Source organism: Triticum aestivum, chromosome 2D (genome assembly GCF_018294505.1).
Source record: "Triticum aestivum cultivar Chinese Spring chromosome 2D, IWGSC CS RefSeq v2.1, whole genome shotgun sequence".
NCBI lineage: Eukaryota > Viridiplantae > Streptophyta > Magnoliopsida > Poales > Poaceae > Triticum > Triticum aestivum.
Genome location: NC_057799.1, coordinates 261,285,885 through 261,297,563, shown reverse-complemented (window position 1 = coordinate 261,297,563; position 11,679 = coordinate 261,285,885). Strand labels below are relative to the sequence as shown.

Here is an 11,679-nt window from a genome sequence, read left to right as displayed (position 1 = left end):
AGCCAACCCCCTCCCCCCCCCATGCACAAATATGGAAGGGGGATTCGGCCAAGGCAGGCGCCCTAGGGTAGGCGCTGGCCACTTGGGGCACCCTATGGGCTGCCTCCCCTCCCCCTCCACCTATATATATGAGAGGAGGGAGAGGGGCAACACACACCACGATTCTCTAGTCGTGTGCGGCGCTCCTCTCCCTCTAGTTCATCCTCGGTCATACTTTCGTAGTGCTCGGCGAAGCCCTGCGAAGATAGTTGCATCACCACCATCACCACGCTGTCGTGCTGTCGGAACTCATCTACTACTTCGGTCGTCTTGCTGGATCAAGAAGGCGAGGACGTCACCGAGTTGAACGTGTGCTGAACGCGGAAGTGTCGTACGTTCGGTACTTGATCGGTTGGATCGCGAAGAAGTTCAACTACATCAACCACGTAACTAAAGGCTTCCACTTACGGTCTACGAGGGTACGTACACACACTCTCCCCTCTCGTTGCTATGCATCTCCATGGATAGATGTTGCGTGTGCGTAGAATATATTTTTTTTCCATGCAACGTTCCCCAACAAATGTTGCCCAGGTTTGGGCGCTCTTGATGGAGGTAAAACCCTACGTACTACTCGTGTTTATATTGATGGAGATGTATCGAGTACAAGCTTGATCTACCTCGAGATCGTAAGTTGTGTTCTAACCCTAGGGCTAGGTGAATGTAATTGTGATTCGGTCCCCTCTACGGCCTAAATCCATTGGCTTATATACACGCCAGGTAGTGCATCTAGGGTTACATGGTCGGTATCCAAGGGATCGCATGGACCTTAATGGGAATGAGGGCCCACTGGCCCAGCCTGAGGACTACGGGCCGACTAGGTTAGTACCCCCTAGTCTAGGACACCTTCACTTGGGGAAGAATTTTTACAAGATTGGGTGCGTTTCATGGATGGAAATGGTGGGGGAGATGTGGAGAAGCTAGATCCACCTGCACCACTTCGAATCCATGGATCAAAATCAACAAAACATCATCAAACCAACAAATCACAAAAAAATTGGTATGGCTATTTTTGTGGGGATTTTCGAATTTGGGCAAAAGCAAACAAAATTAGGCTAGAAAAGTGGGGGATTGGGGCTCCAAGTTGTGAATTAACCTAAGCTTTGATCCAAGATGTTGTAGGGTGAAACCCTAGTTCATGATCATATCACACTTGGAGGTGGGGAAAGGAGCAAATCAAGAGATAAACACAAGAAGAACACTCCATTGACAAAGATCCAATCACACATGTGCTAAATCCACATACACATAGAGGGGTACAAAGGCTCAAATCCAACACAAGAAGGCAAAAGAGGAACTAGTTCATCCCAATCCTTAGAGGAATTGAGGGCTTGGTATCCAAGAGGATCTTCCCTAGAAGGGGTCTGGAATCCACTAGGGAATCTTCTCACATGAGGCCTTGATATGCATGGGAGAGGGATGGTGGATGAGCAAAACTCAATCTCAAATGAGCTAAACCTTTGTTAACCCTAGCTAGAAGGAGGAGGGGGAGGGGTCCTATATATAGTCTTGGGCGAAATAAGAGAGGAGACGGGTTACATGGGCCTCTGGCCCGGCTGTGCACTCGCAGGTGTGGGATGTCCGGGTTGGGGGTCGGATGTCCAGGGTTGGGGCAGGATGTCCGGCCTGGGGCTTGTCCAATTTCTGTAAGCTTCCAGTGTCCTCGGGCCGGATATCCGGGCGGACGACGAATGTCCGGGCGGTCGGGGCCATATTTCTGGGGCGGGGCCGGATGTCCAGCTCATGTAGCTTTTGCAGCGCAGCCTCACTGCTGTTGCTTGCGTGCTGGGGCGCCGAATGTCTGGGCTGCTGGCCGAATGTCCGACCGCTGTAGACTTTCAGCAACTCCTTTCTTTGTGCTTTTTCGTGCGCATCCGTGGGGACTTGAGTGTCTCTGAGGTCATGTACTCACGTTGTTGGTACCTAAGCATGCACGCACAACACTTCCGTTTGAGGTAATAGCTATGTCTCATGTGGTTCATATGGAAGTCCGTAAGGAGAGATGTCACCTCGGTCTCGATAGCTCTTGCACGTGCTCTTGTCATCGGTCCACTTGGCACTTGGGAGACGACGGTGCGTCCATGGGGATGACTGTGGGATGCTCCAATCACCTTTTAAAAAATCTATATGCACTACATTGTGGAACTGAGGGAGTATAATATAGCATGAACAATCAAAAAATATAAATACATGTGAGACATATCAAGCCACTCCTCCTGCCATTTCTTGTTGGTTTTCAAGAACTCTCCACGTAGGTAATCAGATCCAACATGCTTGATGATGACGGTTCCGCCCTATGCCTAGGTCTTGTCTATGTTCATCTAGAGCTTTACGCGGAAATACTTCCTCAACAAGCTGAAGTTTGGGGAGAAAGGTTTCGTAGAGCGTGATAAAGCACGGAATGTGCAGAATGAAATTTGCGAGGAAATGGTGAAGCTGAATGCAGTAAAACTGTAAAAGGCCTCGAAAGAAGAGATGAATTAGAAAACCCAAACCACAGATGAGGAAGAAAAATCCTCTCATTTGGCTCTGACTGTGGCAACACCTCTGCCTTGACATTCCCGTTGCCAGCCACGGTGCCTAGGACCGCGTGAAGGCGACGGTAGGCTGTGGAAGATATCCATTTGCAGCAAGGCAAACTTGTTGGCTGCACGTGGACGACATCCACTTGACCTTTGTCTTGGAGGTGACTCGCTCCTTGTTTGGTGTGGCAGCGACACCTCGGCCAGTGTCGACGGATTCACCACCCTTCATCAGACGACGGTCGCGGCCCATGGCAGTGCGTAGGGACTGCGAAGAAGCGCTTCTGCGATGGAGCAACTGACAAGCGCGACATCCACTTGACCTTTGTCTTGGAGGTGACTTGCTCCTTGTTTGGCGTGGTAGCGACACCTCGGCCAGTGTCGACAGGTTCACCACCCTTCATCAGACGACGGCCGCGGCCCATGGCAGTGCGTAGGGACTAGGAAGAAGCGCTTCTGCGATGGAGCAGCTGAGAAGCGCAGCAATAGCGTGAGGAAGAAGAAAAGGGCAGAAGAAAATAAATGTCTCATCTGTCCATCTGCCATATATAGGGTGTTGGAAAGGTGAAAAAGCGACAGTAAATATGTGCCATACGGAGAGTAAGCTCTTTGCATCCCGATTACTACCTCCGTCCTGGTTTATTGGTCCTCGTTGTAATCTGTGTAAAATTTTGACCATAAATTTAACTAACAAAATATTCGCGCATGTCAGCAAAAAGTATATCTTTGAAAACTATGTTCAAATATGAATCCAACGATATATTTTTTGTTGACAACTTGACATACACTAACATTTTATTAGTTAAATTTTTGATCAAAATTTAGCACAAATTACAAAAGGGACTAATAAACAAGGACGGAGGTAGTACAAATAAGGACGGAGGTAGTACAGCGTTAAGTGCGCATAGGAATTGAGGCACACGATGGGACATGGCACTGATGGGACCCACACCCACTATGATTAGTCGGTCAAGCCTGAGAAGTTTGGTCTGATGCTCAGATGTATGCACATACACTCACCTTTATGAACCCAATGCACACACTTTACCCTATGAACATCTCCAAGAGACTCAGTCAACACATCATCTTGAGATTAATGAAGTCACCACAAACGCCTTCGCCTTCGCCTTCGACGGGAACATCTCCTTTGAAGTCGGAAGGCCTGAAATAAATCCAACAAAATGCGAGCATCAGTGTCAAGTTTAGGACTTAAACCCTCATGAGTTGACCACTGTCCTCCTAATCATCTCGCTTGAAAAAATTATAATCATCTCGCTTGAAAAAACTATGTTGATGTGATGCCCAAAGTGTAATATTTCACGTCGAATCTCTTATCTCCCGCTATTGGGGATCCTATTTGCGCCAGTGGCCAGCCAGAAAATGATGGCATGAACACAAGTGAAAGTTCGATAGCACTTGCCAAAAGGATCTAGCTTCATACAGGTTCTTCCGCAGTCAATATGCACTTCAATTCAGCACCGCACAAGATAATCGTCAGCAAACATCAGGAAAAACCCAATGGAACGTACAAAGCTGAAAAGTGCACTCTTGGAACTTGGAAGTTAGCAAATGTTGTTAACAGAACTCACATCTTGAGATACATCGTCATCTAACGATTCCTGATACCACATAATCGGTTATAGCAAGACACATTTGCGATATACTGCTTAAAAGGCACAATCCAAAATTAGGCACCCGAATTATCTGCATCCTGTAGTATGGTATGGATTTCATTCCTTTATCCTCGGTCTCGATTGCGACTTTCTAGACAGAGACAGGCCCTGATGGTCGTGAAGCTCACTTTGTGGATGCTGGTAGATGCTCATCACTTCTTTGCCTGCCTTCTTGCAGCTCCAAGTAAGAGGGCCTTCCCTACAATTCCGGTGTTAAGCACGCAAACGGCAGCCACCGCGCCACCGACCACCACCCACTTCCAGTCGAAACCATGTTGGACTGCCCTGGAGTTGTCGTCCTCTGTACTGGCTTGTTCTGTGCTGAAGGGCCCTTGATCCAAGGAGCCATCAGAACCAGCAATGCATGTCTTGGTGGTCACCCGAGCCATGATGGCACTGCGTGACAGGATGTTTTCTGATTTTCTCATTAGCTGATATGCTCTAAAGCCGGACTGCAGCTTTTTAACAGCACCCCACATGCCGTGGCGGACACCAACTTTAGCAACATCCTTGGGTATGCCCATATCCTCGTAGTGAAACAGTGTTACTTCACATGCCATGTGTTGCTGGCCATCTTTTTTGGGCGATTGAACTGCAGTTTTGCACAGAGAAAAGGAACCGAGTGTCAGAAAGGTCTGAACAATTGGATAGCTATACCTGGAATGTTCAGAACAAATCCAATCGAGGGAATACTGGCAGTAAGAAAAAGAATTACCAGGTCTAATACGCCAACTCGAGAAGTACAATTCCACACGCCTCGGTTTTTCCTTCTTGGGCAAAGATGGATAAGGAATTCCCTGCAAATGTAAGTTGCACAGGGCTATCAAGTCGAATCATAGTATATGCTCTTACATAGCACACGAGTGAAAAAATTCCATGTACTGTATGCCTCAATATTAAGGCTGGCCATGCAAGCATGTCAAACAATGAGGCACCTAATTCTCTGGGCTGAGATCCCGAGTGTGATTAAACAGCAAGCTAACTAACAATAAGGTTGAAAGGTTGTTACTGTGTGGGTTTGTTTTCGCTCACATCAGTTGCTCTAGTCAACTACTTTCAGAAAGAAGAGCATTCTTTGCAAGCATGCCACACAACATTGCCAGGAAAAACAGTGTGAAATATAAGCCGGTCTTTTTTCTTTAGAGAAGGTCAGAAACAAACTGCCGAAAAAGTGGAGCAATATACTCATAAGCAGGTCTATCTTCTCCTAGACCTAGAATACTCGAAAGAAATTGTAATTGTCCAAACAGTTCAGTTACAAAAGATATCATTAGTACAACATCAACCAAAGTCAGGCTAGCACCTAGCATATCACAAAAATGGCTTAATATGAAAATAATTCAAATATTAGTACCAACAGCACTAGATGAGTACTGCGTTATGGCTGCAGGCAATTCAGTGAAACCGAAAACATAACAAAATGTTGATCCTTGAGAAAGGGAAAGCTGGATCTAGGTCGACACAAAAGTGGTGAGCGATATCCTGCCTTAATAGGAAATATAACTACTGATGTTAACAAGGTGCAGCGTGCTTGACCTAGGGGTAATTTGAGAATGGATGACGGACCAGGAAATTCTTCCTGGGTACGCACGAAACATTAGTTTTGGTCTGTGGGGGGCAATATAGATCACGCCAGGTGTAACGGCTGGGAACTGGTGGTTGTGGCCGGGTCGCTACCAAATGATATCAGAGCCAACCCTTGTGGTCACAAGGCCGTGTGTGGCTCTAGGGCGCGGGCATATGGTGCATGGCGTGTGTGGCCCGTCATGGCACATGTGCCGGCACTGGACGGATTGACGTGTGCCAAGAGGGAAGGTTCCTACTGAGCCGACGAGAACGTTGGTTCCTTGAGTGGGGGTGTATGTGACATCCTGCTTAATAGGAATGATAGACTACTCAATGCCAGAAGCATTAGTCAAAGAAGACCTGCAGCACCCGTCGAAGAACCTGAAGCAGCAAGCAGACGCTTAAGTCTCACAATATCCTGCTCAGTCAAGACAATGGCTGAAGATTTCGAAGTAGAAGCACGAGTCCCATAAGAACATGTGCACCCCTTGTTGCGCATGTGCCGCTTCTTCGTGAAGCAATCAGACTCGGGGTGACCATCCTTGTTGCAGTAGCTGCAGTGAGTACGAGAGCGACCCTCACCACCAGGAGGAGTGGGTAGGGGCGGCGGAGCACCAGAGCGGGTGCAGCAAACGCGTAGCTGAATCGCGTGCAGTGAGCACAGAGGGAACCTCAAGTAAACCAGCACCACGTAGGCAAGTCTCCTCAGCACCACTCTGAAAGCGCCTCCATAAGAGAAACACGACCACGAGCTAAAAGTTGACTGTACTGCGGCTCAAACGGAGCCGAGATAAGAACTCGTAGACGCGCTGAAACTTCAAGTCTGACCGCACAGCCTGATAACACTCAACACTGGCAGGTACCACAACCGGCAGTGCGGAGAGTGACGAGCTGGCGCCAAATAGCAGAACTCTCTGCGTAGAAATCATCAACAGTGGAGTCACCTTGCTGAAGAGCATCACCAAATGACTGATAGCAGTGTCGAAAATGGGTCCACATTACCTCAAAGACAATAGTGAGCCCATAAATTCAGAGGCAAACTGAGATAGGACACTGGCACTGAGAACAACCGCAGCACGAGCATCATCATCAAACCACTGAGTGTAGACAGAGCTCATCACGATACATCTCAAGGGCCACTTGGTAGTTCAAGGCTTGCTGCTCATAAGTAGTAACCGCAACATCATCAGCAACCTTGGCAGCATCCTTATCAGCCTAGGAAGCATCCGAGGCAACTGGTGGCGTCGGTGGAGTAGGAGCCACAAGAGGGACAAAGCGCTGCGGACAGAGAATCTTACTAGAAAGAACGCTCCATAGACGAAGGCCACGCATATGAATGCGCATAAAGGCAAAGAACTCGGTGTAGTTAGTATCATCAAAAATCACCGGGCGATGAGGGATGGCGACATAGCCCGATGACGAAGACATTGTACCTTTTTTTACCGATCTAGTTCACGGGTGAGGCCAGCAACTCGATTCAATGGGATCAAACCATAGGGCCGGCTGGGCGTTGAACCAGGAGGTGGCATCGCGTCGAAACTCGGACAGGCGAGCCGACGGGCACGGGGTAGGCAAAGCAAGCCAGCGGGCGAGGCAGAGTTCGGGTGGAGGGGCGGAGTGAGCCGGCATGGAGCAGAAGCGGCGAGGCAGAGGATTGGGAGGCAAGCAGGCAGCCAAGGGGGCAGCGGCCAGGGGGGCTGCAGAGGGCAGGCGGCGGGCAGATGGCGAGCAGAGGCGCGCGTGGGTGGCGGAGGGCAGGAACAACGGAATGAGATCAGGCGGCTGCGTGGATTGGAGATGGTGGGGTGGGGCAGCAGCAGTCGGAGGTACAGTGGCGACGGAGGAAGAAGGAGCAGCAGCGGCCGGAAAGACGGCGGCGACGACGCGTGGACCTGAGCACGAGTAAAAAATTAACCTAGGGCTCTAATACCATGTTAGGAAATATGCAACTTGTATTTCCTAGCGGGCTAAGGGCCAGTATATATATATATGTACATGTACAGGTGGTAAGTATGCAGGACCCCCCCCCCCCCCCCCCCGCGTACAACAGGGAGAATATACAAGCTATACATGGAACATAATATAACTCTTAACATATCCTTGGGCTAGAAAAACATTTTGAAACCCTACATTTTAAGACTAGTGGATAAATCTGCTCAACTGGTTTGTCATTCTTCCATAACACGCGGTAACACTAAGTCAAACACAAGGAAATAATAGATACACGCTGGAGAAATAGTTAGGGAGAGTAAATGATAAATACCATGGCGCGCATATGTGACAGGATTAATAGTATTGTGTTGCATTTTCTTTTTGAATACATGGCATGCATACATGTTAGGATTAATTGATTGAGCGGTTTATTATAGCCAATGACAGAAAAAATACAATTCATGGGCACTATTGTCACATTAATCGCCTATATCATTTTTTTACCTTGCAATCACCTAAGAGAAGATTTATTTTCTCTGATCAATATTTTTTAGGCCAGAGAGTGTTTAGATCACTAAAGTAGTGATCTAAGCGCACTTATATTTCGTTACGGAGGGAGTACCAAATAAACATGCAACAAGATTTTCAGTTCAAAAGATAAAAAGGAAATTAGACATGCCAAACTCGTTCATCATGCTACAAATGTAACCACGTCACAAGATAGGTTTGTTACCCAAACATGAATGTTCTTCAATTGTTGTCATGTTAAAGTATTTGTAACATCATTTCTTCACATACAATCAATTGGTAAGAATATATGGGAATACAATTTTCATATATCAATTGGTATTTCACAAATTTATTGCTTACTTCTATTCTAAATATTGAAACATAAAAGATACTAATACCTATTTAAGAGTAATGGCTGACCGAGATAATATGTCACCATGTTTTATGTAGACCCTTGGATAAAAAGGTATAGTTCAAAATTGTTTGAGAACATCTTACAATTTCTCATCGACAAAAGTATTTTTGCAGATACCTTCGTAACACAATAGTAAGCCTTCCCCGACTCCCAGATACGCCGCCCAAAAATGTATTCACGGTCACTGCAGAAGAAAGGGAACTGGAAAACAAACATGTTGGAATTGTGAAATTAAACAATGAAAGTAAAGGAATTACAACTAATCAAACCTTTTTAATCCAGTGAATAATTGTGGTTCCATTCAGAGGGAACTCATCCAAAATTTTGAAGCACACAAGCATGGGGTCCCACTTTAGACGAAAATCATCATCCCAGAAGAAATCTCTAACCAGTTCAGGAGTAGCATCCTCGAAAATGGTCTGGCTACAATGCATTATAGGTCCCACCTAAAAAAAACATGAACAAATTAGAGCGCTGCACATGAAAAATTAAATGACAAGATGTTGACAGTTTAGCCATGATATATATTCTCTGCATGTTCCTACAGTTTCTCGATCAAGTAACTTCAGAAAAAAAAGATCGAAATCTAACAAAACACGTAGCAGATGGATAAAGGTATACTAGCAAGTCAATGACATGATAAAAAAAAAAGGGCAGCCCGGTGCATGTAGCTCCCGCTTGCGCAGGGTCCGGCCACTTTGGGTCTATAGTACGCAGCCTTTCCCTGCATTTCTGCAAGAGGCTGTTTCCAGGACTCGAACCCGTGACCTCATGGTCACAAGGCAACAGCTTTACCGCTGCGCCAAGGCTCCCCTTCAAGTCAATGACATGATAACATTGCAAAAAAAATGGCATGATAATATTACCATGAGAGAAAAAGGCCATTTCGCCAGGAAAAAATTACCATGGGGTAAAAGAGCGCTACTGGACTTTAAGTATTCATAACCTATGTCCATGGGGTATTTATTTGAAGTGTTGAAATTCTTCTTTGCTTTTAGAGGCTTATACTACCAACCTGAGAAAAGAAGCAAATACTACCTCTTATAATGAAGGAAGCTTCTTTTTTATATATAAAAATACTATATCTTAGCATCTGTTTCTCTTTCTAGAATCCCATTGACAAAACAAACCTCGGGCTCATGCCTCCAGGCCTTGTACGTCATGTTGGAAGTGGTACGCTCCATCAAATGCTGCCATGTTGTATGCCCACTCTCCTTATTATCTAAAAGCTGCACGAGGTGATCTAGGTCCTTCTCAGTGACAATACCATGCTTGACCTCAAAAATTGACCTTGTAAAAAAATATGTTTAGTGGAAGAGATCGTTGGATAAATGTACATTGATGGGGCTTTTTGGTGCATTCATATCTGAAGAATACAATTTATCTATGTTACCATGCCTCTACTGAAACATATAAACTGAATAATCAAACTAAAGAAACTTCATCACGATCAATCGGACGAAACAAGCAGGTCAAAACAAATTTAAATGATGCTTATCATTAGTCCTTACACTGAAATCAGTCAACTTTAGTTTTCCTATCACAATTCACAGACAACCAATCATTTATTTAACTATTTTGTCACATTGATTTAGCCTATCCTTCACTGCAATGACCATGCCTACATCAAATGCAATTGTTCAAGTAAGTAGAAGACACTTAACCCTCACCTCCATGACCTGGCCATAACAGTAAGCCCAAACACAAGCGGTCAACTACAATTTATAACCTTACTGGCAGTAACTAGTTCTTTATCATAATAGTCAGGCAAGGTAAGCTATATGTTGCAAATCCTTGAACCGTGCAATCTAAACCCAGAAGGCAAAGTTTCGCACAACTGAGGGACACGGGTCATCAGGGAGCCCCAAAACACCCTCAGGAAGTAAACACTACAAAATTTCATCACCACCTATCCAATTAGAAATACAAACCCGCTGTCGCACTAATCTTGCTCCACAACCTCCGTAATCGATTCAGTTTTACTAGTTCAATTTGATGAAAAAACTGTGAAAGCTCCCAAAATTGGTGTTGGTCATTGGCTGAATTGAAGCATATCACACTTCCGTTCTCGTAATTTGTAAATACGGAGACCCGAACCAATTCCAACCAACACAATTGACAAGTCAAATGCCGCCCTGTGCTTCACAGCCAGATAGATTCGACTAGTACGCTCTCACCTGCCGTTAGCGCAAGCGCCAGAATCCCCGCAGGCGTCCGTGTCGTCGTTCGAGGGATCCTTGCGCTGGTACTTCCCATGGCGGCGGAAGGCGGAGGAGAGCAGCTGCGGCGCGACGGAGAAGGCGGAGAGCGCGGTGCAGGCGAGCCATAGGCGGCGCGCGCCGAGCCCGGGAGGCACGTAGAGGAGCCGGAGACGGCTGCGGAAACCGAGGAAGATCAGCCCGGTCCAGCGCGGCCGCCATGCCCACCCTATGAAGAGGCCGATCATGACCGCCGCCCAGATCGGCACGGCGCACAGCAGCACATCTACCGCCATCTCCGCCAACGCCGACCGGCGCAGCAGCAGACCCGCCGCCTCCTCGTACCACCCCGCCATTGCTAGGGCCGGCACCTTCCTCTCCCTCTCCCTCTCGCCACCTTTTTCGTTTTTGATTGATTGCTTTATTTTCTTGGCAAAAATGGCGGAGAGAACAGGAGGGGAAGACACGAGCCGGGACGAGGTCGTTTCTGTCGGTGAGGCTGACCTGTGGGCCGCGATACCGCGCCCCAACAGCCCGCACTCGGCGCTGAAAAAATCCCCCAATCGCGCCCTCGAGACGTCGAAATCCATCGGGTTGGCCCGTTTTTGGGCCGGCGACCGCAGGCCGAACTCAGCACACTGGGGGCGCTCGGGGGCTTCGGCGCAAGGGGAAAACACGCCTGGGCCATACTGTCAGGCGAAAAGTCAAGTCAATCGTCCAGATTCGCCCCCACCCCCCGCGCGCTCGGCCACCACCCTGCCGATCCCGGCGCCGCCCAGCACCGCTAGATAGGCCATTTCCCGTCGGAAATGAGAGAAGGTGTCGCC

General features: G+C 47.3%; 1 protein-coding gene across 1 annotated transcript; it reads right to left on the bottom strand.

Annotated features, from left to right (window-relative positions):
* Positions 1-4,079: 4,079 nt before the first annotated feature.
* LOC123052724 (stAR-related lipid transfer protein 7, mitochondrial) lies at positions 4,080-11,330 on the bottom strand. The gene is made up of 6 exons (XM_044476046.1): positions 10,832-11,330; positions 9,785-9,944; positions 8,924-9,100; positions 8,772-8,855; positions 4,947-5,028; positions 4,080-4,823 (listed from the first exon to the last, which is right to left on the bottom strand). Exons 1-6 carry the CDS (start codon positions 11,206-11,208, stop codon positions 4,384-4,386), a joined length of 1,320 nt encoding a protein of 439 aa, XP_044331981.1. The 5' UTR covers positions 11,209-11,330; the 3' UTR covers positions 4,080-4,383.
* Positions 11,331-11,679: the final 349 nt, after the last annotated feature.